Source organism: Bidens hawaiensis, unplaced genomic scaffold, assembly GCF_021521415.1.
Source record: "Bidens hawaiensis isolate Kalapana, Puna unplaced genomic scaffold, B.hawaiensis_p1.1 tig00002839_1, whole genome shotgun sequence".
Classification (NCBI taxonomy): Eukaryota; Viridiplantae; Streptophyta; class Magnoliopsida; order Asterales; family Asteraceae; genus Bidens; species Bidens hawaiensis.
The window spans coordinates 2,145,755-2,171,906 of record NW_027491153.1 but is presented as its reverse complement, the minus strand read 5'-3'; the positions used below and the strand labels follow the sequence as shown (position 1 = coordinate 2,171,906).

At 38.6% G+C, this 26,152-nt stretch overlaps 2 protein-coding genes and 1 pseudogene across 4 annotated transcripts; 1 reads left to right on the top strand and 2 right to left on the bottom strand.

The window, feature by feature from the left end:
* Positions 1–553: 553 nt before the first annotated feature.
* On the top strand, positions 554–6,311 carry LOC143621385 (putative protein phosphatase 2C 34). Of its 3 annotated transcripts, none has more exons than XM_077092825.1 (6): positions 554–802; positions 3,516–3,763; positions 4,388–4,696; positions 5,043–5,160; positions 5,250–5,482; positions 5,905–6,311. In XM_077092825.1, the coding sequence occupies exons 2-6, from the start codon at positions 3,521–3,523 to the stop codon at positions 6,070–6,072; spliced, it is 1,071 nt and encodes a 356-aa protein (XP_076948940.1). In that variant the 5' UTR covers positions 554–802; positions 3,516–3,520; the 3' UTR covers positions 6,073–6,311. The 3 variants fall into 3 exon arrangements, with proteins under 3 accessions (XP_076948940.1, XP_076948939.1, XP_076948938.1); XM_077092824.1 differs by having other exon boundaries at positions 554–892; XM_077092823.1 differs by having other exon boundaries at positions 556–883; positions 5,905–6,306.
* A 1,289-nt stretch (positions 6,312–7,600) lies between these two features.
* On the bottom strand, positions 7,601–8,155 carry LOC143621351 (early light-induced protein 1, chloroplastic pseudogene; annotated as a pseudogene).
* A 2,549-nt stretch (positions 8,156–10,704) lies between these two features.
* LOC143621350 (major allergen Pru ar 1-like) lies at positions 10,705–11,688 on the bottom strand. Its single transcript, XM_077092799.1, has 2 exons — positions 11,448–11,688; positions 10,705–11,182 (listed from the first exon to the last, which is right to left on the bottom strand). The coding sequence occupies exons 1-2, from the start codon at positions 11,635–11,637 to the stop codon at positions 10,878–10,880; spliced, it is 495 nt and encodes a 164-aa protein (XP_076948914.1). The 5' UTR covers positions 11,638–11,688; the 3' UTR covers positions 10,705–10,877.
* Between the last annotated feature and the right edge of the window lie 14,464 nt (positions 11,689–26,152).

Below are 26,152 nucleotides of genomic sequence, written 5' to 3'. Positions count from 1 at the left end.
AAAAAATGAGCACAAACATGTTGACCTTAACCCATATCAAGCTCTTGTCCAACCCACCAATATCCCGTTCTATAGAGGTGTTCATCAATTCGCTTTTGGACTATTTACTTCGCTTTACTTAGCTTTATAGTGGGGGTAAATGTTTAATGGGTTGTACAAATAGCAAAAAGAAGTTCATAGCCATATATACATGAACTCGGTTTCCTCGGTTTAACCAAACAAAGTTCTAACACCAAAATCTGAAAACTAATTCGGTTCGATTAAAAACCAGACAAAAAGTCGAATATATAACTTGGTCCGGTTTAAACAGTTTTGATTAGATTCGACTTTTTATTTAACCGGTATGCAACATAATATTTTACAAACTACCTTTTTTACAACGAACAGTCGAACACACATACTTTTGGGTTAAAGTTGCAATTTGAAAACCCTAAAGGGGTGATAATTGAATAATAATAGTAACCTTAAGGTGTTAGGTGAAATAATAGTTGCACACTAAAAAAGCAAGTCATCCAATAAAAACCAAGTAATTATTAATATGCATAGAGGAGGGACCCGGTAAGAAAACAGTAAACACGCCCACCTTCGTAGACATATATGATCATCCACCCACCATCTCTTGATCAATACAAAGTACGCGTTATAGACATTTGATATATATATATATATGCACACGGCCTGTTTGTATAAATTCCCAAGTGACTTGGGACAGTTTACTTAAGAAATACATGGAGTGAAAGTTACCTGAAGCTTCAGAAACTGCATATATATATACTGATCATTATCTTTGCAGGATTATTCTGTAGGTTTCTGTGTGCTTCTGGTCAACTTTTGGCCTGTGCTTTATATCTTACATCTGCCACAAATCTTGCTAAAATACAAGGTTCTAAAAGTTTCTTGATATAGTTATTATTTTGCTTGTTTATGAAGGTTTATGGATCACTTATGATATTGGTTTTGGATGATTGTTTGATGTTATATATCTTGTTTCTTTAGATTGTTTATAGCATATAGGTTTTAAGGTCAGTTTAGATTCATTTGTTATTGACATTGGAATCAAAAGAACAAGAATTTGATGGTTAGGAGGTTTGTGTTGATCTGTCAAAGAAAGTTATATAATTTATAAATCTGAACCAAATAAATTATTGAGAGTCAGTGAATTATCCATGTCAAAAAAACATTTTTTTTCTTTGTGGAATTAAATAATTTAGATCAACATGCCATGTTCACTGACAGAAACTTTGCACCTTCTAGCAGTGTAAAATAATAATACAGAAATTGTTTGGATCCTGCTATTATCTGTTATATTTATGATTATCTGCTTTATCATTTATCTTTTACATTTGTTTGTAATATCTTTATATAAATAAGTCAGGTTTTCAGTTATTCAATACACATAAAATCTTATGCACCATCTAATATCGTTTATTCATCATTTAAATTCTTTCATAGTCTCTATGAGAATTTTTAAATGTGCTTATTTTTTTTTATTTTTAAATGAGAATTTTAAGCCCTGCTTGCGGTGCGCGCATATAATGTATATATGTGTGAACCCTCGGGTGGGCAAAAGTGAAATTGCACTAATTTTGACGTTATTTTACTAATCTTGTGAAAATAACGTTAAAAGTAGCGGAAGGTTAATCAGGCATCATGTGGTGGCGTTGATAGCCGAAAGACAAGGGTATATGCACCGACCAGCCGGTGTCCCAATGATTGAGTGCTATGTGCCTTATGTCCAAGGCTTGATGCAAAACTACTATCGAGCCGAGGGTCTCACCGGAAGCAGCCTCTCTATCCCTATGGGGTAGAGGTAAGGCTGTCTACATCTTGCCCTCCTCAGACCCTACCATAGCTTTGCTATTGGTGGGATATACTGAGTACGATAATGATGATGATTATATACATATATATATTTTTTTGAAAGGATTTTAATAATTCAGAGTTCCAACGCCTTGGAATCGGCAATTCCAAGGTTTAGGAATCGGCGATTCCAATGTCCTTTGACACCAACCTTGCCGTCTTTTCAACTCGGCCACCATTACTCGTCATGGTCCAACTTGGTCAAAAGTCAGAGTACTCAAGATTACTCGGCCTCCAAGGTCAACTCGGGCACCATTTTTTTTATTACTTTTTTTAGTAAAAAAAATAAAAAATAACAACCAATAATTATTTTATGTTATATTTATCATGTTCGAGTACAAGTCGAGTATTCCCTGAGTACTTCGAATACTCTCTACAAGGGGGCCCGCCACCTAAGAAGCGCCTAGTGAGTTTCACAACACTGAACGATCATCTTGAATATCCAAACTCTGGTCAAAATTCAAGTTTCTACCACGTATATTTGAACCATATGGAGCCTTTAAAGGTTCCATATTTAGAAAACATGTAGGCATAAGTCAAAATGTACGTATCCTAAACTTTAGCGGTCTGAGGTTCAAATCCAGGTTTCACTAGTTTTTCTTATCTTTAACCACCGAAAGGCCATCTGTCCAACACAAACAGTGCTTATCATCTCATTGGTTAGCAGTGTATTAGTAATTGGGTCCCATAAGTTTTCTAGTAAATGGTTTTTATGATTGCCAAAAACGCAACTCACATGGCTAGATGGGTGTATATCATCTATGTAAAGATTTTGTGCCACTTAAAGGAAGATCAAAGGGATGTGCTTGTGGTCTAGGCTGTTGATTAATTTGGTCCAAGATGTGGATGGAAAACAGGACCATACTTTGCCTGCTATTTTGTTATTTTCTCAATCATGGTCCAAAAAAGAGATTCGTTTGACCTTACTTGATATCAAGCCAAATTTGATCACGCGTTCCCTTAATAATTTGTGACACATGTTACACATATATAATATACTTTACTTATCAATCATTTTCTTTACCAAAAGTTTACCATCCATAATAAAAAAATTTATTACTCTCCAAATTTTTTTTTTTTTTTGATGTAATCTTTATTAATAATCCGATCCGAAATACCGGGACAATTACAGACTAACGGCAGATAGACGGGCAACAAGCTGGCGCTGCTACCCTCTTCTGAATAGCAAACCCTACCCTACTAAACACAACGTTCCCTTTAGCATGGGTGGAGTTACTGCTGACCACCTGCTGAACCCGCTTAAGGAACTGAACCGCGTCAGGGCCGAGAGCGCCAAAGGTGTCAAAAACAAACGGTATGAACACATGTTGATTCTCAAGGCAAGCTTTCTCGTGCTTAGCTACTTTACCCGCCTCTGCCTTGTTTATCGCATGGCCCACCACAAACCCATGGTCCCGTAGCCTAACGAGGGGGGACACACCTGTCAAATCAACGCACGCGTGCTTCCCTTTTGTTTCAAAATATCTGACCAACATATATTTGAAGTCAAATTAGTTCTATTTGTTTGAACTAGTTATAAAAGTGGACTCTTTTCATAGTTGCATACTTACATGAGTTGATGAATCTTTAGTATTATTATGGGTTGGTTTTGCTGGTATAATATAATAACTTTCTGGGTATCAACTGAATTGTAGACAAGATGGTGCAATTCTCGTCTTTGTTGAGCGGATTAACGAAAAATATTGCAACGAAAAACGGGAAGAAACGGAGGATTAATCTGGGAAGAGAAGCTACTGAGGCTTTGGCAAAAGAAGCAAGGAAAAGCGGGTTACTATTAACATCTTCGGGTAATGTTGGTGCCAAATGGTCTGATAATTATGTTTCTGCATATTCTAAGGGAGGAAATAAAGGGATTAATCAAGATTGCTTCATTGTATGGGAGGTAAATCATTTCATTAAGCCCATATTTTTTGCTTTGTCTTTCTATAAAAGATTAATAGTTTATAAAGATCATGAGTTTATATTACTTTAAACGAAGATAAAACAAATGTACACAGAAAAATCTAACTCATATGGTAGGGTCCGGGGAGGGTGGTACGGGTGTGTTGAGGTGGGTTTGGGTTGACTTTGAGCTCAAACCAAGTTTTTGAGTTGAAAACGTGTTGTTTTCGGGTTTTTTTTTCATTCTTCAGTCCGGGTGGTTCGGTTTGGTCTTTCCATTTGGGTTTGAATTTTAGGACTAAATCTTTTTGTTACTTTAGGCTAAAATATTTGGGTTACGCTATTTATGGAATCTTGTAAACTAATTACATGAAAATCCATAAACTGGGTTCTGTTTCTGGTTATGATTACAAGCAAAACCGATACCAAACTGAAGAGTTCGATTTCACAAAAAAAAAACATATATATAACCAAACCGTTGATTTTTGTTTGGGTTTGGTGATTTAGGTTACAGGATGTTTTTTTAAGTTACATGCACACCTCTTGAGGGGTGGGATGACAAATACTAATAATAAAAGTAGCCTTTCCTCAACCTATATTAATTTGAATGTTGGTCAATTTGCAGGGTTTTGGAGGGAAGGAAGATGTGATGTTTTGTGGCGTTTTTGACGGGCACGGCCCATGGGGCCATATGGTGGGAAAACGAGTGAAGAAAGTAATGCCAGCTTATTTGCTTCATTTTTGGCAGGAAACAATGGCTCAATGTTCAATCTTGATGAATGGTGAGATGTTTAAAAATGCTAACTTTGACCAATTTGGTATGTGGAAGAAATCTTTCTTGAAGGCTTGTGCTACTGTTGATTATGATCTTGAGCTTCATCCTGTTATTGATTCGTTTTACAGCGGTACGGCTGCATTAACTGTCATACGCGAGGTAATTGATTGTAAATTTGTTTTTAAAATATGTATGATCAGATCGGATCGAATGAGTTTGATCTTTAAAGTCAAACTTAGAGGTCGTAATTTCAACTCATTTATTCATGAATGTGTCGATTTGTGTTATGTATTTTTTCTCTAAAATGTTAAATGGGTCGGGTCATTTAACATATATTTGTGTTAGTTAGCGGGTCACAACGGTCAACTATGGTAAAACTTGTTAACCTTAAAAAGGATCCAAATGAGACAGCTTCAGACAATCATAAATATTCATAATGATACATTTTTTGTTATCATAATAAGTTTTATACTGCTAATCCTTTTTTCATGATCATGACTCACAGGACGATCTTTTGGTGTTAGCAAATGTCGGCGATTCTCGAGCCGTTCTAGGTACAACTTCAGACGATGGTAGCCTAGTAGCGGTTCAACTTACTGTAGACTTTAAACCGAATGTACCTCGTATGCACTCTCATATATTACCTAATTATATGAATTTTAGTTATGTAAATATATGTTTTCTGACGCTTACATTTTTTATCCTTGATTAGAGGAAACTGATAGAATACTTAAGTCTGGAGGGCGCGTGTGTGAAGCAGAAGACGAGCCCGGTGTGTCCAGGATTCGGGCTCCTATTGATGAGGCATCAGATGGACCAGGGCTTGCACTTTCAAGGGCTTTTGGTGACTTCTTTGTTAAAGATTTCGGTCTTATTTCTGAGCCAGATGTCATACAAATAACCGTAACTGCATGCGACCGTTTTGTCATTTTGGCCACTGATGGGGTATGGTCTGAACTTCTAAACATGTCATTTACTTAACACTAACACAAAAATGTTTAATAAGCGGGTTACATGACACGAAACATCTAACACGATTAAATATAACCATTTCAATAAACACGACGTGTTTAACATGAATATTGACAGGGTTCACTAAATGAGGTTGAGAAATAATAAGACATAGTTAACATTAGAAGACAAAATTACCAAAAACTAAAATCATATTTAGTTATAATATATTTAAACAATCATAAAATCATAAAACTATGTTGATTTCATAAACATGTCATAAACGCGTTGTGTCAAATGTCGACCTATTAGCCTATGTAACACATTAAGTTAAATGTGTTTTGGGTGTGATAAATGTGTTGTGTCAACCTACTAACCTATATAACACGATAAGTTAAACATGTTATTTGTGTCAGGTATGGGATGTTGTTTCAAATGAAAAGGCAGTGGAGATTGTTGCAGCCGGAAGGGAGGAATCGGCTAAAAGGGTGGTCGAGTATGCAGCCGCACAGTGGAAGCGAAAGCGGCCTGGATACGCGGCAGATGACATATCAGTTGTGTGCCTATTTCTCCACAATGAGTGATCGGTCATCTTTTCCATGATCATGATTCATGAATGTTGTTGGCATATGGTGAGCAATGTCTCATTGCTGGTAGAATCCACTTTGTATGTAAAGTGTCATAAGTCTTAACTAATCCTTTCTTTTATATTCCTATCTTTGTTATGTATAACATCAAGGCCCAATAACTGGAGCCCAAGTATAATAATATATAGATATAGCATGTGAGAGTTGGTATTGGTATTGGCCCAGTTAAGATATATTTTTTTCTTGGTTATATTGAGGAATAATGCAAATGAAGTGAATAATTTGATAATTGGTATGAAATCGGCAATTCTCTGATTAATCATAACCAAGTATATTGCATACAATGAAATAATGAATAGACTATCTATATTAGGATAAGATTGCTATCATTCATTCAATAAACAAAATCATCTCCTATAATATTGCCTCTATATATAGAAGCAGAAGGTTGTCAAATGTTGAGATTGTGTTTGAAGTTATCGAACATAACTAACGTGTAGGCCCTAAGTGAAGATGCCAACAATCTGATGACGAGATGGAACATGTGAAACACGATCTTAGCCTTCGTCAAACTTTTCACGAACAAATTGTATATCCAACTCAATGTGTTTCGTGCGTTGCTATTGAACCGGTTTGCAATAAAGGTAGACGACACTCACATTGTCGCAATAGACTTATTAATGTGGCATGATTAAGCGGATGATTAAGCTCCAATAAAGGGAGGATGGTTGTCCAAAATGCCGGGAAGAGTCAAAAGAGGGGGATGGTTTTGTGTCTAAATTTTATAGGACTTTTAATCTTGGAATTAATAACAACTCAAAGAACACAAACATGATAATAGTTACATAAGGGTTAGACATCCACCCCAAATTAATTGTAGGGAGATTCAAATTAATGTTAACAAATTCACTTTACAAATGGCTCGTACGTTCCTTCGTACATGAAGCTTTGTTCGGCCTCGCCCTGGTTTGAATATGCCAAGTTGAATAAAAAAAGATGTTATTTGATGTTATCATTATGACAATCTGGTGAATGATTTGGAAGTCAATAAATGGAATGGTATTCCAAAAGTATCGTAGTTCGACTAAAGAGTTTCTTTTTATATTTTATTGTTAATGTTTCACTTTTATGGATTTCTAGTAGAAACCATAAGGCTAACTTTAGATGGGTTAAGTGGTTTCAAAACTCTCTAATGTTTTGTACAATGTTTAGTCGTTTGCCCATCTACTTTGTTACTAGTATGTTTTCTTTGATCACAAGATATGATTATTAAGAACAACCTCTCACTAGATTCCGCTGCTTAGCTCGTCAACAACTCTAGTTTAATGCTCATTTTCCTAGAACCATTTATAAATAGATTATTTTAACTTTAAGTTATTGGTTTTACTTCTAACATTTATTTTCATCTTGTTGACAAATATATAAACAAAACTATATATATTAATTTCCGTGAAATTAGTTTACATTATCATCATCATACCCACCAATAACAAAGCTATGATAGATGTAGACAGCATGTAACATATATGATTATAATTTACACAAGTGCATTGCCGGTGACATACTCAGTAAAAGCCAAAGCCACCAAACCCAACATCGCAAACCGCCCATTCCACATCTCCGCATCCGACGTCATCAACCCACTCGACTTTGACTCCACCTTCACCCCTTTAAACAACGGCACCAACGACGCCAACGTCAGCACCACACTCGTCCCAACAAACACCGTCACACCGCCGTTAGACACCTGAGTCAACACCCCTTGACCACTGGTTAACTCCACAGCCATTGCTGACACAAACCCAATCATGGCTAACCTCCCGTTTATCCTCTCGGGTGCTGGCCCACTGAACGCCAACACGTCAGAGAATTTAGTGCTCTGTACCTTCGGTGCTGGTGTTGGAGGAGTGTTCATTGGTTGTGGTGGTGTGGGGCCCTCAGTTGAAGTATCTTGAGGTTGTTGTTGTTGTGGCTGACACATGCATCTGACGGTGGTGGTTCTTTTGAAGGGTGTGGTGGTGGTGAGTGGAGTTGAAATGAAAACTGAAGAAGCTGCCATTGAGGAGGATGATATTAATATGCTAATTGTTGTGTAATGTGTACGTAGTAGTAGTAGTAGTTGGTGGTGGGTTTAATTATATATAGGAGTGGGTGAAGACATGGGAGTGGATGGTTAGAGGGCCACGTTGGTGGGTTTTTGAGGCATGGTCACGTGGCTTTTAAACTAGCCGCTAAGAGGTTGTTGTGGTGAGTTTAAACGCTACATGTGCTTCACTGACTGAGTGGTGGTTGCCTGGTTGGCTACGTCGACGTACCATAGAACTTTCTAGGTGCTTTTTGTTTTAACTTGTTCTAACAGTTAAATGCATCTTGCGAATTCAAAATATTTTTATTTTTAAATAGTCATTGTTTTTAAATGTTGGTCATAAAAATTTTTGGATAGGTTCGAGCCGAGTCAAGCAGAAAAAATTGAAGAACAATAAAATTTCAAGTTTAAACATTGATTGTATTATTGATTGTTATTATTATTTGATTACAACAACAAAAAACAACAATCATAAAGAAACCATACATAGCAAAAACTAACTCAAAAACCTCTATGATTGTAAATACGACAACTAGATTCTCGTACTTACGCAAGATTACACTAACAATCACCCTCATAATCTTGTGATACTGATGAAGCTTCACATCTCGTTAAACTTCAACAGTGCCAATGCTTTATAAGGATGTCTGCTCTTTGTAAATCTTCAATGAATCCCTTCATCTCAATGAACTCTAGTCTCGGTAACGCCTTCAAGAGAATGTCAGCCCTTTGACGATCTCCGCTTACGTGTTCTACCTTGACTTCTCATTCAATCCTATGAAAGAATTCTTCCAACACATGAGATGTGAACTCACCCACAAATAGTATCATTTTGACTTGTCTGATTTGACCCATGATTATCTTAACCTTCTCGGCTTTCAAAACTGTCTTGGTACTCATCATATTAATCTTGACCTCCCGAGACTCCTCTTGATCCATAACCACGTTCTTTCCGCTCTCCCAAACTCGACTATCTCTATGACCCTACCCTCGACCATCCCCTTGGTCGTATGAACTCGCACAACGATTAACCTGATTGCAATTCGTGTCATTTAATCAAGCGAACATTCGTCTTCCAGGAACATATCTTGTTTCCGAGCACATCATTCAAATCAAAACCTTAGTCAAAACATAACTTGTTCAAGATCAAATCAATTTTCTTGAACCCTTTAATAAACGACTTTGAAAAGTTCTCCACAATATCTTTAATCTTGGCCGCTGCCTATCTCTAACCGTCTTTAGAACCGTCACAAAGTCTTGCGATGCAAAAAACTTATAAATGCTCGTGTCAAAAAAAAAACATTATGAATTAATTTTGCCTCAAAGGTATCCTCGCTTTTGCTTGTCTTCATAAGCCTCTGTGTCCAAAATATCAAGATAGGTCGCCGGAGTTTTGTTCTTCACTACCGCTGACTCACGATCTTCAATGCCCTACCGAAACCTATTGCAAGAAGCTTGCAATTCCGATGTATTGCCTCCTTTGCCGGATTGTATTATTGATTGTTATTATTATTTGATTACAAATAACCTTATTTATAACCATGCAATTCCTTATTAGACAATAATAGGAAAAAACTAACTTAAAAACCCTTATTGTAAATACGACAACTAGGTCCCGTACTTACGCAAGATTACACCAACAGAAATCGCATAAAACTAATTATCCATAAAATAACAATCAAACCAGCAACAACGCCAATACTCAACTAATAATCCTAATTCACAGACTAATAAACCTTAAATGAATCACAAATAAAGTAATAAAAAATCAAACCATGCTACCATAAAATCAACGTTTCAATAAACAATCAAACATCCACATGTTATTTTGAATAAGTCGCGCTTGATCACCCGATTATGATTTCTGATTTTGTCATGTGTGATCGGATCACCCATGTCGTCTCTATTCTTGGTTGCATATATTTTTACCATTTTAGTGCAAATTATAATAAATTGATGATATTTACCATTGTTCTACAATGCATTTTTCACATTCTAGAACCATGTTAAGATTGAAGATCATATGAAGGAATCGAAAATATCGCATTTGTTTGTGCATGAAGGGGGAGTCAATAGACATGGTATATGTACTTTGTTAGATCAAAAAATTGATGAACGCGTGAAAATATATACACAACCATGAAAATCATATATCTGCTATTCTAGTAAAATGGTTCTCACATTATAATAATTTACTCATTAAAAAGCCGTATGGGACATTTCCTTTTATTTTGTTTTCATTGGAAAATGAATTATGTTTCAAATATGTAATATTTTTTTGTAAGAATACGAAATTAAATAGAAGTGACCAGATATCTTTTAAATTTAAAGTAAATAGTTTGACTTAATAAAGAAATCAGTAAATAAGATTTTGATAAACAAAGATGATAACAACTTCGAACCCTCCAACCACTATTCAACCGTCTGTTGAAAAAACATGGTTAAATAAAACTCAACCGGACTAGTTACATAGATGGTTCACAGTCTAGTCTGACTGCTGGGTCAGTTCTAAGAACGTAATTAATACTTAATGTATTTATCACTAGAAAATCACAATAAGCCAATCTTAATTGTCACGGAATTCATTGAAGACTTGAAGACACAACATGCCAATATTAATACAAGCTTGAAAACACGAAAATGACCGAAAGCATACACGCACCCATTGATTAAACCACGTTCGGAGAAGGTTTGAGTAATTGAATTACCAAATTAATTAGACATAAGCATTAGGATTTGCCAAGAGAAATGCTTCAATGGCTTTAAACACACCAAAAGCTTTCTGATCTTTCCCCTCCTTAATCTCTTCTTCTTTGATTTCAGAACCTTCTTTGATATGATACTTGCTTGTGTTTTTGCCAATGCACCCTCCATTCGGGCTCGACTCGAATGTCATGTTATATGAAATCGACTCAACCTTCCCAGCAGCCAGCTCGCCACCTTCGATCAATGTATATGCATATACCATCTTTTCCTCATCCAATGCATCAATTTTGTGCTTCATGTATATCTCTTGACCGTCTGCATTTCAAATGAAAGATCGATGTTATAGCAAGAATACATAGTCATCGCAATTCCATGGATAAGTGTCAATCAGGTTTCTAGCTAGTGGTTGTGCAAAAGGCCTTTTAATTTGCGAACAAAATTTTAAAGTAGTGATTTGCTAGAACTTGTTCAAGATGTCACCAAAATCTTATTAGTTTTCTCGGTTGTGATTTAGTAAGTGTTAAAGATATTAACGTAGATGTATGAATGCATTAATTATGGATTAATAATGAAACTTAACCGTGAATAAAGTTGATCTGCTTGATGCTTCCGGGACCTCCGTCACCTTCAACTGTGTCAATGCTTTTGATCCCAAGGGGTGTGATCTTGGGATAGAGGTTATGGGCATCAAGGATCAAGGCTTTAAACAATCTTGTTGCAGGAATGGTGCTCGTGAACTCATCGGTGAAGGTGATCACATTCACACCCATGGCTACTTTGTTTTGTATTGTTTTAGAGGATGAGGAGGAGAATGAGAATGAGAATGAGAATGAGAATGAGAATGAGAATGAATGAAGTACTTGAAGAGTTGAAGTGTATTATATAGAGGAAGTTGTCACCATGGTTTTTCTTTTTAGTTTTTTTTCGCTTGGTTCTAAAAAAACAAACTTATGAAATAATGACTTTTATGAAATAATACGGCTTGTGATAAATAGCTGAAAAAATGGTTGTGAGTGAGCAATGGAAATAAATAGAAAAACAGGAACATGTGGTTGCATAGGGTTCTCTATTTATTTCTCAACAACTATGACAACTTCCCACATCCATATCTATTTCAACACTTTTGGTAATAGTTTTTTCATACGTGTCAGAACCCTTATTGAATCGACAATAATATTGATATGAATTCAAAGTTTACTCTATTAAGGTTGCGTTTGGTTTTGCTTTAAATATAGGCTTGTCTACAGGCCGTAGACATAAGTATCTGAAGACAATTTATTTAAAACAAAAAAAAATAAAAAAATAAAAAATCTGAAAACTGTTTTTATGGTCTTAAAAAATAAGCTAATATTTATCATCTTCAAACTTCTTCACACTTCTTAACATCCTATCAACACCCAATGTCCAACACCACCCACCCACCCACCGTCCGCCGCAACCACCACCGTCCACCAGCACCGCCCACAGTCTGCTACCACCACCGTCCGCCACCACCACCGTCAACCACCCACCACCACCACCGTACATCACCACCACAACCCCCGTTATGCATGGAGGCTTGCAACATTTATAGTGTAAGCTCCATGCACCATTCTAACATTATTCGCGGCCCAATGAGATTTTGTTTACATGGCCTCGGGCCAAAAAATACAAGGAACAAACTAACAAGCTAACTAGTGTACAACGTTAATAAAATGAGTAAATATAAAAGACTAATATACAAAACATAGCCCTACGCATTCTAGGCCTCATAGCCATACAAAAATATTTAATTGTTATAAACTTTTATTTCATACAACATGGTGATTCAACAACTTCTCATTGAGGTGGCCTTGAATAAGGAATTAACGTGTCATGTTTAACTAATCGATCATCCATTAGGTTAATATTCTTCGTATGCATGCTAATCTTTCCTAAATATTGCCCAATATAATTTCATTATTCACCATTTACTAATTCTTTGTTATATTCTAGGGAAAATAGTGTATATTTTGGTACTTACTCCTTCACAATATACAAATCTGTGATCTTGCCCTCCGCATCTCATACGTTGGTAATTAAGCTCCCCGCAACCTTAAAAAAGTGTAAAAGTCATTGTCAATGATGGTCCCTCATAGCCACCCTCTAATAATAGCTTCACAGCTCACACACCCACAACTCACAAGCATATAATGAGTAATAACATGACATGTATGTCTTAATGGTCATAGTAGACCTTGATAAATCTTAATTGACCATGAAGGATGTCATATTGGATTTTAAAGGGTCATATTAGGTTGTAATGCATAATATAATAAGTAACAGGTAATAACATGCGGTATATGTCTTAATGGCCGTATTGGGCCTTGAAAGAACTCAATGGGCCATTACGGGCCTTGATAAATCATAGTGGATCATGATAAGTTTTGTTATGCCATATTGGGTTTTAATGAGTTGTAGTGAGTTTACATGTAATGGACAATAGCTTGCATACGTACGTACGTACATAAAGCGTCTGGTTCAATGGTCGATCCTGTTCTGAAAACAAGTTTTAAATGGTGGGTCCAGTTAGTTCTTGGAGAATTTATTAAGTATATTAGTAACTTATTTTCGTTATTTTTTTAATATTTGACTTTAAGATATTGCGCTATGAATTTTTACTACCGAGTTATGAAAAAAGTTTTACATTATTGTTTTTTTATTTTCATACGAATTTATGTTAATTATTTTTAAATCTTTAATTTCTCTATGTAGCTACGGATTTGCTACATATTACACTAAACTTTATTTATTGATTTTTTGCTATTGATATTTTGCAACGAATTTAAATAAAAACTTTCTCTCACTATTTTTATTTACTCAGGTTTGTTATTAATTTGCTATGAATTTACTAAACTTCTTTTAAAAATATTTTCTTTATGAATTTGTTATGGTCTCTGCTACCAATTGTATGAAGTCATTTTTATTATTCATATATCTCAAGTTTGCTACGGATTCTGTTACCAATTTTATGAAGTCATTGTTATAATATTTATTTTCTCAAATTTGTTACGGTTTTTTCTACCGATTTTATGAAGTCATTTTTAATATTTTTTTTTCTCAAGTTTGCTACGAATTTAGTTACGGACTTTCATTTGCAACGGATATGTGTAGCTAAATCATAGCAAAATGTGTCCCTAGCTAATCCGTAGCTGCTTCGTAGCAAAATTTGCAACCAACTTTTTCGGTAGCAAAAAATTCGTACCCAATACATGTTTGTGTAGTGGTGAAACGAGCTACTTACCAACAAAAGGTACAGTGATTGGGCTGCTGAGATGATGAATTTATTGTTCGCGAAAAACATGATTGGATTCATCGATGGCTCATTAAAGAAGTTGAAAACAAATTCTGCTCAATATATGCCATGCATGCGTTGTGACGCAATGATTAAGGGTTGGCTACTATGGAGAAGGAGATCATGGCAGTGTGAAACATGCCAAAACGGTGACCTAAACCCGGAGCGATTTGTAAGAGCATTTTGGGAAGGAGAGTGCTCCCGAGGCGTATGAGTTGAAACGATCCTTAGCCACCACTCAACAACAAGGGTTAACTGTTTCCACTTATTTCACAAAGCTGCAAAGTTTGTGGGACGATGGAATCGGTTTTGGCGACCCCGTATTGCTCATGCAATTTTTGTACGTGTGGCTTGGAAAGATAATTGAAGAACTATAAGACAAAGAGAGGGTACGTGTATGAGTTTATGTGGGGGCTTGATGATCAATTTAGTGTTATTAAACACAAATTTTATCCATATCAACGTTGGTCAACTTTGAAAAAGCATTGTCCTTTTCTATGATACAAATGTTTTTATTACCATGTTGCATTAATTGGATAGTGTGACTTTTTGTGATGATTAACTGTTATGGCTCATTATGTAATTGGTTTGGATGGTAAAAAACATTTTATAAATTAACAAAGACGATGTAATGGCTTGATTTCATCCTTTCAAATGTTGAAAGGATAAATCTATTAGGTACATGTTTAACAATAAAAAGAATTATGCTAGCCATAAATTATATCTTAAATCCACCACTAATGTTAATTATTAGCCATAACCATATGCTACAACAATCGTACAACTTCACTTTTTATTAAGCATTCAAGGTCTCATAGTCGTAAATAACAACCATTGATCTTTAACTTTAATTTCGTACAACATGGTTATTTAACAACTTCTCCGTGAGCTGGTTTTGAATAAGGAATTAATGTGTCATGTTTAACTAATCGATCATCAATTAAGTCAAACACTCTTTGTGTGTGTATGCTAATCTTTCCTAAAAAGTGGACACCAAAATTTCATTATTCATGATTTACTAATCCTTTATTATATTCTAGGAAAAAGAGTATATATTGTGGTACTAACTCCTTTCTAGTCCTTCACACATCATGCGTTGATAATTCAACTCCCCGGGCCCCACAACCTTCAAAAAGTGTAAAAGTCATTGTCAATCCCGGTCCCTCATATATAGCCACCCTCTAATAATAGCTTCACAGCTCACACACCCACAACTCACAAGCATATAATCCAGCTCCGTTAAAAACTCCCACACCCATAATCCGAATCCCTCAAGGCTCACACGCCAATAATCCTGCTCCTCCATAACCCACTTAAAAGTTAAAGCATATTTATTCTGTCCTTGTTTATTTGTATTTCTTTGAATTTTTGCACTTAAATTTATCCATGATCTCATCACAAATTTAATGTGATAAGTTAAACCCCACATTTGGAATCTATGAAAGATGAGTTTCATCTGGGGTCGATTTTGCCGTTGTCATAATTTTACCTTAAATAAAAGTACGTTTTATATTTAATTATATCATATCTTAATATATCCATATTTATATTTAAACATATCCAGTTTATACTAGATTTTCTATAACTTGGACTACGTTTGTACTTGTTTGGGAAAAAAATAAATTATGTGTAATTGCAAGACTGATAGTGTTTTATTTTTTTGTTAAAAAACTGAGTATTATTATGATTCATTTATTTAGCCCGGTTGAATCGATAAAGCCCAAATAAAAGAGGTCCATTTTATTTTTCGTCCGGTTAAAACTTTCTAAGAATTAGGGTTTAGCCTGCGTGTGTCTCTATATATATATATATATAGAGCTAGGGTTGTTTATTTTCAATTCATTTGACGGTCGCTTAGCCAAGATCGGTGCTCCAATCCTAATCCATGTTATGACGTTTCAATGTGTGTACGTTTTTTCGTCTCTGTACTTTAATTATCGATCTGATCATCTGATCTTTTTTTATGCACATATCCTAATTCATGTTCTGACGACTGCTTTATTTGTGTGTTGAAGGGTGCTCACAGCATACGTTAATCATAACATGTTGATCGTTCATAGCAGGCACGCATCATATCTTTCAGGTAATTTTGTTAAAACATTAATTCTTTAATTTTCATATATTGTTCTTCATTTACTAACAGATTGAATATATGTAGATCTCAGGGTTTGAATCTAGGGTTTTAAAATGACAAATGTTAAGCGCTGCAAACTAGACAGCGAAGCAACGGAAGATGATGACGTTGAAGTTGTTGCAAGTTCTGGTAACGTCAGTGGTTCAGTTACACAAGAGATCAGAACAAAGGGTAATGTTTTTGCATTTGTGAAACTGTTTTTAATTTTTACATTTCAATAGTTGCTTATTGTTTTATTAAAATATTTATTGAATATGGATGGATGAAGGACTGGATGATATACCCGTTTCTTGACCACTTGGAAAGGTGTGCATGTAAATAATATTTAAGCTTATACTGTTAAAAGACTGTTTAATTTGTTCAGTTTTCTTGGACAAACTCAGTTACATGGCAACAAGCTAGATGATTTCCGTAAGGCGATACATAAGGCGTACAGGGCTGGAAATGGGTAGTTAAACCCAGACTATATGGACAAGGGGAGATGTTCTACGACACCTGTAAATAATGTTTCTGATTAGATTCCGGAATCTAGTCACCGTGGTCAGGCAAGTAGTTGTTGTTTAATTATTTTTTCTTAATATGTGTTTATACTATTATTCAGTAACTTGTTAATATGGATTTTTCCTATTTTAGTTAAAGAAGCAGCAATCATGGAGGCAAATCATGAACAAGCTGCAGTGGGAACAAAGTGAGTTCACAAAGAATCAAGCAGTCGCGGTCAACCTAAAAGCCGTTGGCGGATTGAAGAAACACGGATCCACTCCCCGGGTATGGGTCCTGATCCAATGAGTCCACAGGGTACTATATGATAACTACAACCATGATATGAGTACAACTTCCCAAAGTCCAATGACTAGAACCAGCAAAACAGACACCGTGAGTCTCGTTACAGGAAGGACAAGAGGGGGGGTCTTCCTGTAACCACCCTCCGGCGTGAGAATCAGTACCGTGAGTCTCGTTACAGGAAGGACAAGAGGGGGGGTCTTCCTGGAAATGGGTAGCCAAAACGATGGAATTCACGAGCTTGAGAAGGCGTTGAGGTTTCAGGGAGAGCAGTCCGAGCTTAAAGAAAAAACTATTGTTGATATGCAAGCTGCGTATGACTCTCTGTTGCAATCTCAAGCCGAGACTAGCAATCAGGCTTCTTCCGAGTTACGGGAACTCCGTGATAGGGCGGAACGTGCCGAACATGAAAGGCGATACTTCCTCGACCGTGGTTTGGACTCGGTAATACCCCTTCTCTATTTTGCTTCAACTTTTTATTTTGTTTCGTCCCATTGTATTAACACAGTGTTGTTCGCAGGTCATTCGTCATGTTAAGAGAAGCAAGGAGCTTACTGATTGCTTCGTAAATCTAACCACTGCTTCTGAGGGGGTTGGTCGGGTGAAAGGTTTCAATGAAAGATTGACCTTTGCTCAAACTGGACAACCCATTGAAAACCACCCTCTTTTGGTCTTGACGCGGAACAAGAACTTGGGATGCTGGTTCAAGAATATGATGATTTGATTTTTCCGATGCAACATATGCTCCCGGAATTTGCCCAATCCGAAGATGGCGTGAAACAGTTAAAGATTTACATCGATGATGAATTTGATGAAGACGAATCTGACGATGACAAATCTGATGAAGAGAAAGCAGATGATGCGGCTAACACTGTCCCAGAAGACACGACTCCTTCTGACCCATAGGATAGGTGTAGGCATTTAAATCTTGAACTTGTATTTTCCTTCGTATTATCTGTAATTATCGTTTTGAATGAAGGGAAGTTCTATTTTGCCAGCATCTTTTGTGGAACATTTTTTCTCTTTGAATTTTTTGGACTTAAGTAATTTTCTGGATTGGACTGATGAAGTGGTGGGGAGAGGTTCTAAGCGACAGTTGAGGAGACGCGTAAATCGTCAACATGACAGCCTGTATACACTTTTTCGAATCTCCCGCCTGACGTGTCAGCAATCCTGTGGTCTGGATTTTTCTCTTTCTTCTGTTAGTCAGAAGGTCGCATTAATTGCGATGAGTATAAATAGGCCTTAAGATCTTCAATCCATTCTTATCACTTTCCAATTTCCTCTCTTGTTTTGACCAAATAATTGTTTCTCTCTTACGTCTGTGATTTCAATTTTCAAACAATGGCTGCCCAGAAAAAGAATCCTCCTTCGATTAACGAAGTGGGATGTGAACTTAAGAAAAAATATTTTGACGACGTCAAGAATGTTTACGGCTTCCCGCCGGAGTGGGAAGCCGAGCTTCCGGCGAAGGGTGTTCTTGCATCGGTGCCTCCGACTAAGAAAATGGCCGTCTATTTAGACCATTTTACTGCCGGGAACTTCCGATTGCCCGTGACGAAATTTGTGCAGGCGATCCTAACGGCTTATGGGATTCATTTGACTCAGATTCATCCTTTCGGGATGTTAAGAATTCGTCACTTCGAATTCTGCTGTCAAGCGCACAATTACGATCCTTCCATTGGGATGTTCGCCGCTCTGTACAATATTACTTGCCGTGAGGGTTGGTATAGCTTTGCGACCACCGGTAAAGGAACTGTTGGTTTTGAGTGGCTTCGGAGTATCCACGGGTGGAAAACCAAGTTTTTCTGGATCCGGGAAGATGTTGTCCCGTTTACAATGACTCACCGGAACACGAAGGGTCCTTTGCCGGATGTTGGGGCTTCTGAATACAAGTATCGTGCTTGGTTCGTTGCAATAACGAAGACTCCTACCCCCATGCGTCCTATTCATGAGGGAGCCATGGTGCATGCTAAGATGAGCCGGTTGTGGCCGTTTCCTACTTTGGAACCTTACTACGAGAACACTGATGGAAGTGAGTGTTCTTTTATAACCTTTCGGATTTCTCGATGCCTTTTATTAACGTTTCTATTATTCTTTGCAGGTGAAGGTACTATTCTTTCAACACTTGAGGATAGGACGGGTGGCAAGATGGTACGCCGCCCTGTTGCACAACATGACATTCCGTTTCTTGATCGCACCCGGAGCAACTTTTTGTTCTCTACCGTCCTCACTCCGGAACCCATTGTTTCCGAGGCTATGTATGCCCAAGGTGAGGAATTCGTCAAGAAATGTGAAGGTATTTTTCAACCCCACCCTGTGACTGTTGTTACCTCAAGCGGGGTGATAGTTCTTCTATCGTCTAGTGAAGAATCATCACTCGGTGAGGGAGGATTGTCAAGTGGTGCTACTAATTCCTCACCTTCAACTGTAGGTTTAACCCGTAAGCTGGAGTTGAAGGCCACCACTGCCCCAAGTGTAAATGAGGAAGGTGGTCCTCAATCCGATGAAGGTGAACCCCAGGCTATTATTACCGGTACTTCAAAAGCTGCGGGCAAACGGAAAGCACAACCTTCCGATGCTGCTCCCAAGAAGAAGAAGAAGAAGAAGAAGGAAAAAGCCCCAATCCCTGAGTTTGATGCCCGTCTACGATAATTGTCCGCCCGAAATGCTCCCATCGGTATATTCTTGATTATTATGACTATAATCTATAGTTATTTTTCTTCTTTTTATTCTTGGTGAAGAACTTTTTGTTCTGGGAAATGTTTAGGTTTCAAAGATTCTACTGCTGCATCATTTCCGACTCCACCATCTTCGCTTCCGAACACCGTTCAAGATCCAATCACTTTGTCGGATTCTTCCCCGATTAGGGACAAAGAGGTTGGTGGGGCTGATCAATTCCACCTATCTCCATCTCACCATGATCGTGATCTCCAAGATCAGGGTGGAGTTAATGTGTCAAAACATGGAGGGCAGTCTTCTTCTTTCCCTGATGACGATACTGCTCCGCATCATCCTCAGTGGACGTTGCGTCGAGACTCGGTGTTTGATGATGCTGATATTTGTCAAGAATATCTCAACGAAAGTCTTCCTCCTGCAGAGAAAGAACGACAACGTCTCCGTATCCGGAAAGATCTGTTCGACGCCAACTCTTATCACGTGGCGAATGTGGTGTCCACTAATCAGGAGCTTCGCCGGAGCTGGTTATGTATGTATGACGAGTTGGAGACGACTGAGCGAGACTTGCTCAATGCCAAGAAGGAGGCTCTCAAAGCCTTAACTGATGCTCAAAATAGCGATCGGGCTATGAAACAAGCGAATGCTAGTCAACTTGCTGCGGAGGAAGCTAAAGCTGCGATCCAGAAACAGCTAGATGAGTAAGCTAAGCTGATAAAAACCCTTCAGGCTGATGCAGCAGCTAAGAACCAGCGCCTGTCGACTCTTAGCACTAAGAATCGGGATCAAGCCTTGGAGTGTGCAGAGCACAAAATGGATCTTATCCGGGCCCATGCGAATAAAAAATGGCTTCTGTCGACTGCAATTCCCAAGGTACTGAATTTTCCTGTTGCTTTAATTTATTCCGGTGTTCGCGTGTTCATGCATTAGCTTATGATTTCAACAGGTTATTACTGATGTCCGGAATAGTGACGATCTTGGGAATTGTGTGGCGATAATCCTCCGTGCTTCCGAACAGGCGGGCCGGCATATGGGTTTTGAAGAAGGATATGAGTTTGGTTCTTCAGGCCGGATACCTGAGGAATATGCTTTAGCTGGTGTTGACACCACAACTATTCTTGAGGAGAAAACCCGAGAGTTTGATACTCTAAAGTTTTCTCTTTCTGATCATATACCGGAGCTTGCCGACAAAGATGACGCCATAGAACAGTTAAAGGAACTGCTTGATCTTGGGGAAGAAGAAGAATCTGATGGTGGTGCGGAAGACGAAGATGTCGCCCCGTAGATGCCTATGTATTTTCCTTTGTAAGCACGCCATTTGCTTTTGTAATCTTTTTTGACTATCTAATAAGAAGTCTTGTTCTTTTCCGGTGCACTTTGTCATATGTGTCATAATATAAGTGTTTACCGTTTGTGTCAATATAAGATTACAACTTGTCAAAGTAGTGCATAACAAATATAAACTTCATCATAACTAGGCATAAGCCTTCTTACAGTAAAGAAAATTACATAATTTTGCGAATCTATGAGGGCACGCAGACCGAAGTAAAATAAGAAAAATTATTACATGTAGCACTTCTTTAGTTGAGCTACGTTCCATGTCCGAGGAATTTCGCTTCCATCTAATTTCTCCAACTTGTAAGCACCTTTGGAGAGAACTTGCTTGATCTTGTATGGTCCTTCCCAAGTTGGGGCTAGCTTACCCGGGGGTTCTTGCCCGGAAGCTTCATTTTTGCGGAATACAAAGTCTCCCGCATCAAATTCACATCTTTGGATCCGAGAGTTATAATATTATTGTAACTGACGTTTATAGTTATGCTCTCGAATCGATGCCAATTCTCTCCTTTCCTCAAGGAGGTTAAGGTTCATCCGGAGTTCCTGATCATTATCTTCGATCACGAGGACTCTGGCGGATGGGATTCCGATTTCGGCCGGAATCATGGCCTCGGTGCCATAAGTTAAACTAAAGGGGTTTCAGAATTGCTAGAATTCTTCTGGGTGCGGAAAGCCCATAACACATGGGGCAACTTATCGATCCAACCCGTCCTTTTAGTACCCAATCTGGCTTTGATTCCTTTATTAATGGTCTGATTGGTCCTTTCCACCTGACCATTCGCTTGCGGGTAAGCTACAGAGGTGAAGGTTTGAGAAATGTGTAACTCTTCTAACCATTCTTGTAACCCACTGTCCGCAAATTGTGTCCCGTTGTCACTAACGAGCTCTAGGGGGAGACCAAATCGGCATATAATAAATTCCCATAAGAATTTTTTGACACTTGCCGCCGTTATAGAGGCTACTGGTTTGGCCTTCACCCATTTTGTAAAGTAGTCAATGGCTACTATTAAAAATTTGATCCGTCCAGGAGCTTCGGGAAAGGTCCCATTATATCGATTGCCCACTTCTGGAACGGCCAAGCCGAAGTGACTGGAACTAACTCGTTCTTTGGTCGTAGTGTATTAGGGGCATGGCGTTGACATGAATCACACTTCCGGATCTCATGTACGGAATCTGCATGCATCCCCGGCCAGTAATATCCGGCGTTCATTACTTTTGCCACGACCATTCGCGGGCCAGCATGGAGACCACAAATACCTTCGTGAACCTACTTGATCAGATAGTTCGCGTCCTCGGCGTCCACACATCGCAGTAGCGGTCTGGAGAAAGGAACGACGATATAAGACATCATCGATCATCTGGTAGTTCAGGGCTTTGTGTTTAATCTTCCTGGCTGCTGATTTCCCTTCTGGAAGTGCTCCGGACGACAAGTATGCAGCAATAGGTTTCATCCAGGATTCTACTCCCGTTTGAATTGCTAACACTTGATGTTGCGGGACAGATGGTCGATCTAATATTTAGATGCGGATGTCTTTGGCAAAATGTTCGAAGTTTGTCGAAGCCAATTTGCTGAGAGCATCCGCCGATTTGTTTTCACTTCTCTTAATATGAATGACTTTGCATGAAGAAAACTGGAGCATTAAATCTTTCGCCTGTGACACGTATGAGGCCATGATGTCGTTTTTTGCCTCATATGTGCCATTGATCTGTCCCGCGATCAACATGGAATTCACTCGGGCTTCCAAATGTTTAACCCCTAACTTTTTGGCTATCCGTAGACCTGCCAAGAAAGCTTCGTATTCTGCCTCATTATTGGTGCTCTTGAAATCTAATTTTATGGCATATGTGAACTCATGGCCCTCAGGATTGACTAATCTGAGACCCGCACCACATCCTTCGCTGCTTGAGGCTCCGTCCGTGAATAAAAACCAAACTTGTCCTAATTCCGGAGGTACTTGAGGTTGTTGCTCGTTCAAACATTCTTTCTCTTTGTGATGCGGGACTTCTGTCACGAAGTCCGCCAGCACCTGCCCTTTGATTGATGGTCTAGGTTTATACTCTATTGCGTATTCACCTAGCTTGATGGCCCATTTAGCTAGACGCCCTGATAATTCTGGCTTGCTGAGTACGTTTTTGAGCTTGTATCCAGTTAAAACATTGATGGGATGCCCTTGAAAGTATCTGCGGAGGCGTCGGGCAGCATAGACTAGTGCCAAAACAAGTTTTTCGAGCATGGAATACCTTGTTTCTGGGTCTGATAGCGTTCTGCTGACGTAGTAGATCGGTGTTTGAACATTCTTTTGATCTGTCAGGAGGACGGCCCCAATGGCGATTTCTGAAGCTGATAGATACATTGTTAAAGGCTCCCCCGCACATGTTGCTGTTAATGTGGGCAGCTCCATCAAGCATTTTTTGACTTCCAAAAAAGCTTGTTATGCTTCCGCAGTCCAATTGAAATTTGCTTTCTTAAGACAATTTCTCAGAGTTGAGATGAAGGGATGGGACTTGGCTGCATGATTTGCCAGAAAACGATTTAAAGCAACCAGTCGACCATTCAATGTTTGAACCTCTTTGAGGGAAGATGGAGATGGCATGCGGGCTATTGCTTGTATTTTATCTGGATTAGCTTTAAAGCCCGCATCCATGACAATTACTCCCAGAAACTTCCCTTCTTCCATTCCAAATGAACACTTGGCTGGGTTTAACTTCATGTTGATACCTTTTAAAGTTTCAAAAGTCTCTTCAATATCTCTTAACATTTGGTCTTGTTCAACACTTTTGATTACCAGATCATCCATGTATACTTCTAAGTTTCGACCAATTTGACCTTTGAACGCGATGTCCATCAATCGTTGATACGTGGCTCCCGCATTCTTCAATCCGAAAGGCATCATTTTGTAACAATAAGTTCCTTGATCGGTACGAAATGCTGTTTTGTCCTCATCACCCGCTGCCATGCGAATCTGATGGTAACCTTTGTAGGCGTCTAGAAAGCATTTGAACTTGAATGGTGCCACGACATCGACCTTGAGATCTATTTCTGGAAGGGGATAACAATCTTTAGGACATGCTTTGTTTAGATCTTTGAAATCTATGCACATCCGCCAAGTCCCGTTACTTTTAGGAACGATAATGGGTTAGCAACCCAGGTTTGGTAACGGATTGGACGGATGATTCCTGCTTGCAAGAGATCTTGGACTTGTTCGTTCATTGCCTTTGTTTGCTCCGGACCCATCTTGCGTTGTTTCTAGACGATGGGTGTAAACAATGGGTTTACCCTCAACTTGTGTTCCGCAATGTTCCACGGAACACCAGTCATGTCCGCAGGTTGCCATGCGAACACATAAATATTTTTTGACAATAACTGTTTCAAGAAAGTCCGGACTATCTCGGAAATAGTAGGCCCTATTGTTACAGTTTGATCAGGAAGCTTTTTGTTCAAAATCCATTTTTCCGGTTCAGTCCTCGGGGACTGTTTCGGAATCTTGCTAGGTTTTGAACTCTCGGTTGCGAAGCAATGTCGATTAACATGAATTATTGCGACGCCGGTACAAGTTGGGACTCCCACTGCACTATGTGATGTGGACGGATGGGCGTTGAAGTCACCAATTTCTTCTCGTCCGAGGATAATATCATGCTTCGACGTTGCTGGTAGAACTAAAAATTCAACTTCTTTAGTTCTCGAATGGATCCCGTCACTAAGGGTGACCAGAAACGAAATTACACCTCGAGGATGCATTACTTCTCCCCCGAACCCGGATATGGAGCATGGATAGGTTTCAATCTTTCTTTGTCTTCCTCATCTAACTGGTCAAAACACTGTTCGTACATAATGTCCGACGTGCTTCCGGTATCAAAGAAAACATAGTGGGAACGGTAGTGTCCGAATAGAGCAGTGATAATCAGGGGATTTTTATTACTCGGACCCCCTTTGACTCTCGGGAAAATGACTGGTTCATTTTTCCACTCTTCATCGTCGGATTCTTTCCTTTTCTTTCCTATGGTGAATTCACTTTGCATCATGTGAACGTTTAGGTCTTTAATTTGTTTCTTACTCGGGCCTTGAATGTCCCGCACAGGAGCTTTACCATTGTCAGGTTTTCCACCTTTCACTAGATGTTTCAGTTTTCCAGATTTCACAGCTGCCTCAATATCACTTTTTAGTGACCTACACTCATTCGTATTATGACCAATGTCATCGTGCTACGAACAGTGCTTCGTGGCATCTAAGAATGATCTTCTTGTTAATGGCTGTGGTTTTCTGAAACTTATATTTTCTGTAGTGAGAATCTCGGAAGGAGTTTTTGATAAGAGAGTCCAGCTGCTAGCACCTCGGCTTGTTGGTCCTGCTTTGTTCTTGTTGCCTATGAAAGATTTTGCATCAAATGGCTTTGATGCTTCCGCACTTGGCTGAAGCCTTGACCAGATAGGGCCCTTTGCCTGCTTATTAGGTCTCGGATTCTGAAATTCAATTTTAAACTTTTGCTTCGGATTGCCGTTTTGGAGCGTTTTTTCAGTATTGGCATACACCTTTGCTGCGGTCATCAGATCATCCCATTCTTTAGGCATACCATCTCTGCCAGTGAGTGTTCGGACCAAATCGTCACATTTGACATTCTTGCGGAAGGCACCGCGGAGCATATCTTTGCTTATTCCACCAATGTTCAGACTTTCATCATTGAACCTGGAGATGAAATCTTCTATGGATTCGTTGTCACGGCGGACAACGTCCAAAATCTCTGACTGATCTCGTGTATGCTTTTTCTGTTGGCTGAAATGTTGAGAAAATTTCTTTACCAAATCGTCCCAACTGGAAATTTCTCCGTCGGGTAGTTTCTCGAACCATTCCCTTGCTGCCCCCGTTAATGTCAATGCGAACTTGTGACACCAATAGGGAAGCGTCCACCCGCTAACGCCTCCTACTGCGATGAAGTTCTGGAGATGATCACTTGGATCAGTCATACCATTGTACTTTCCTACTGATGTAGGTATTTTGGCGTTAACAGGGAATGGTGCTGTAGCAATTTTGCAATGAACTTTAACT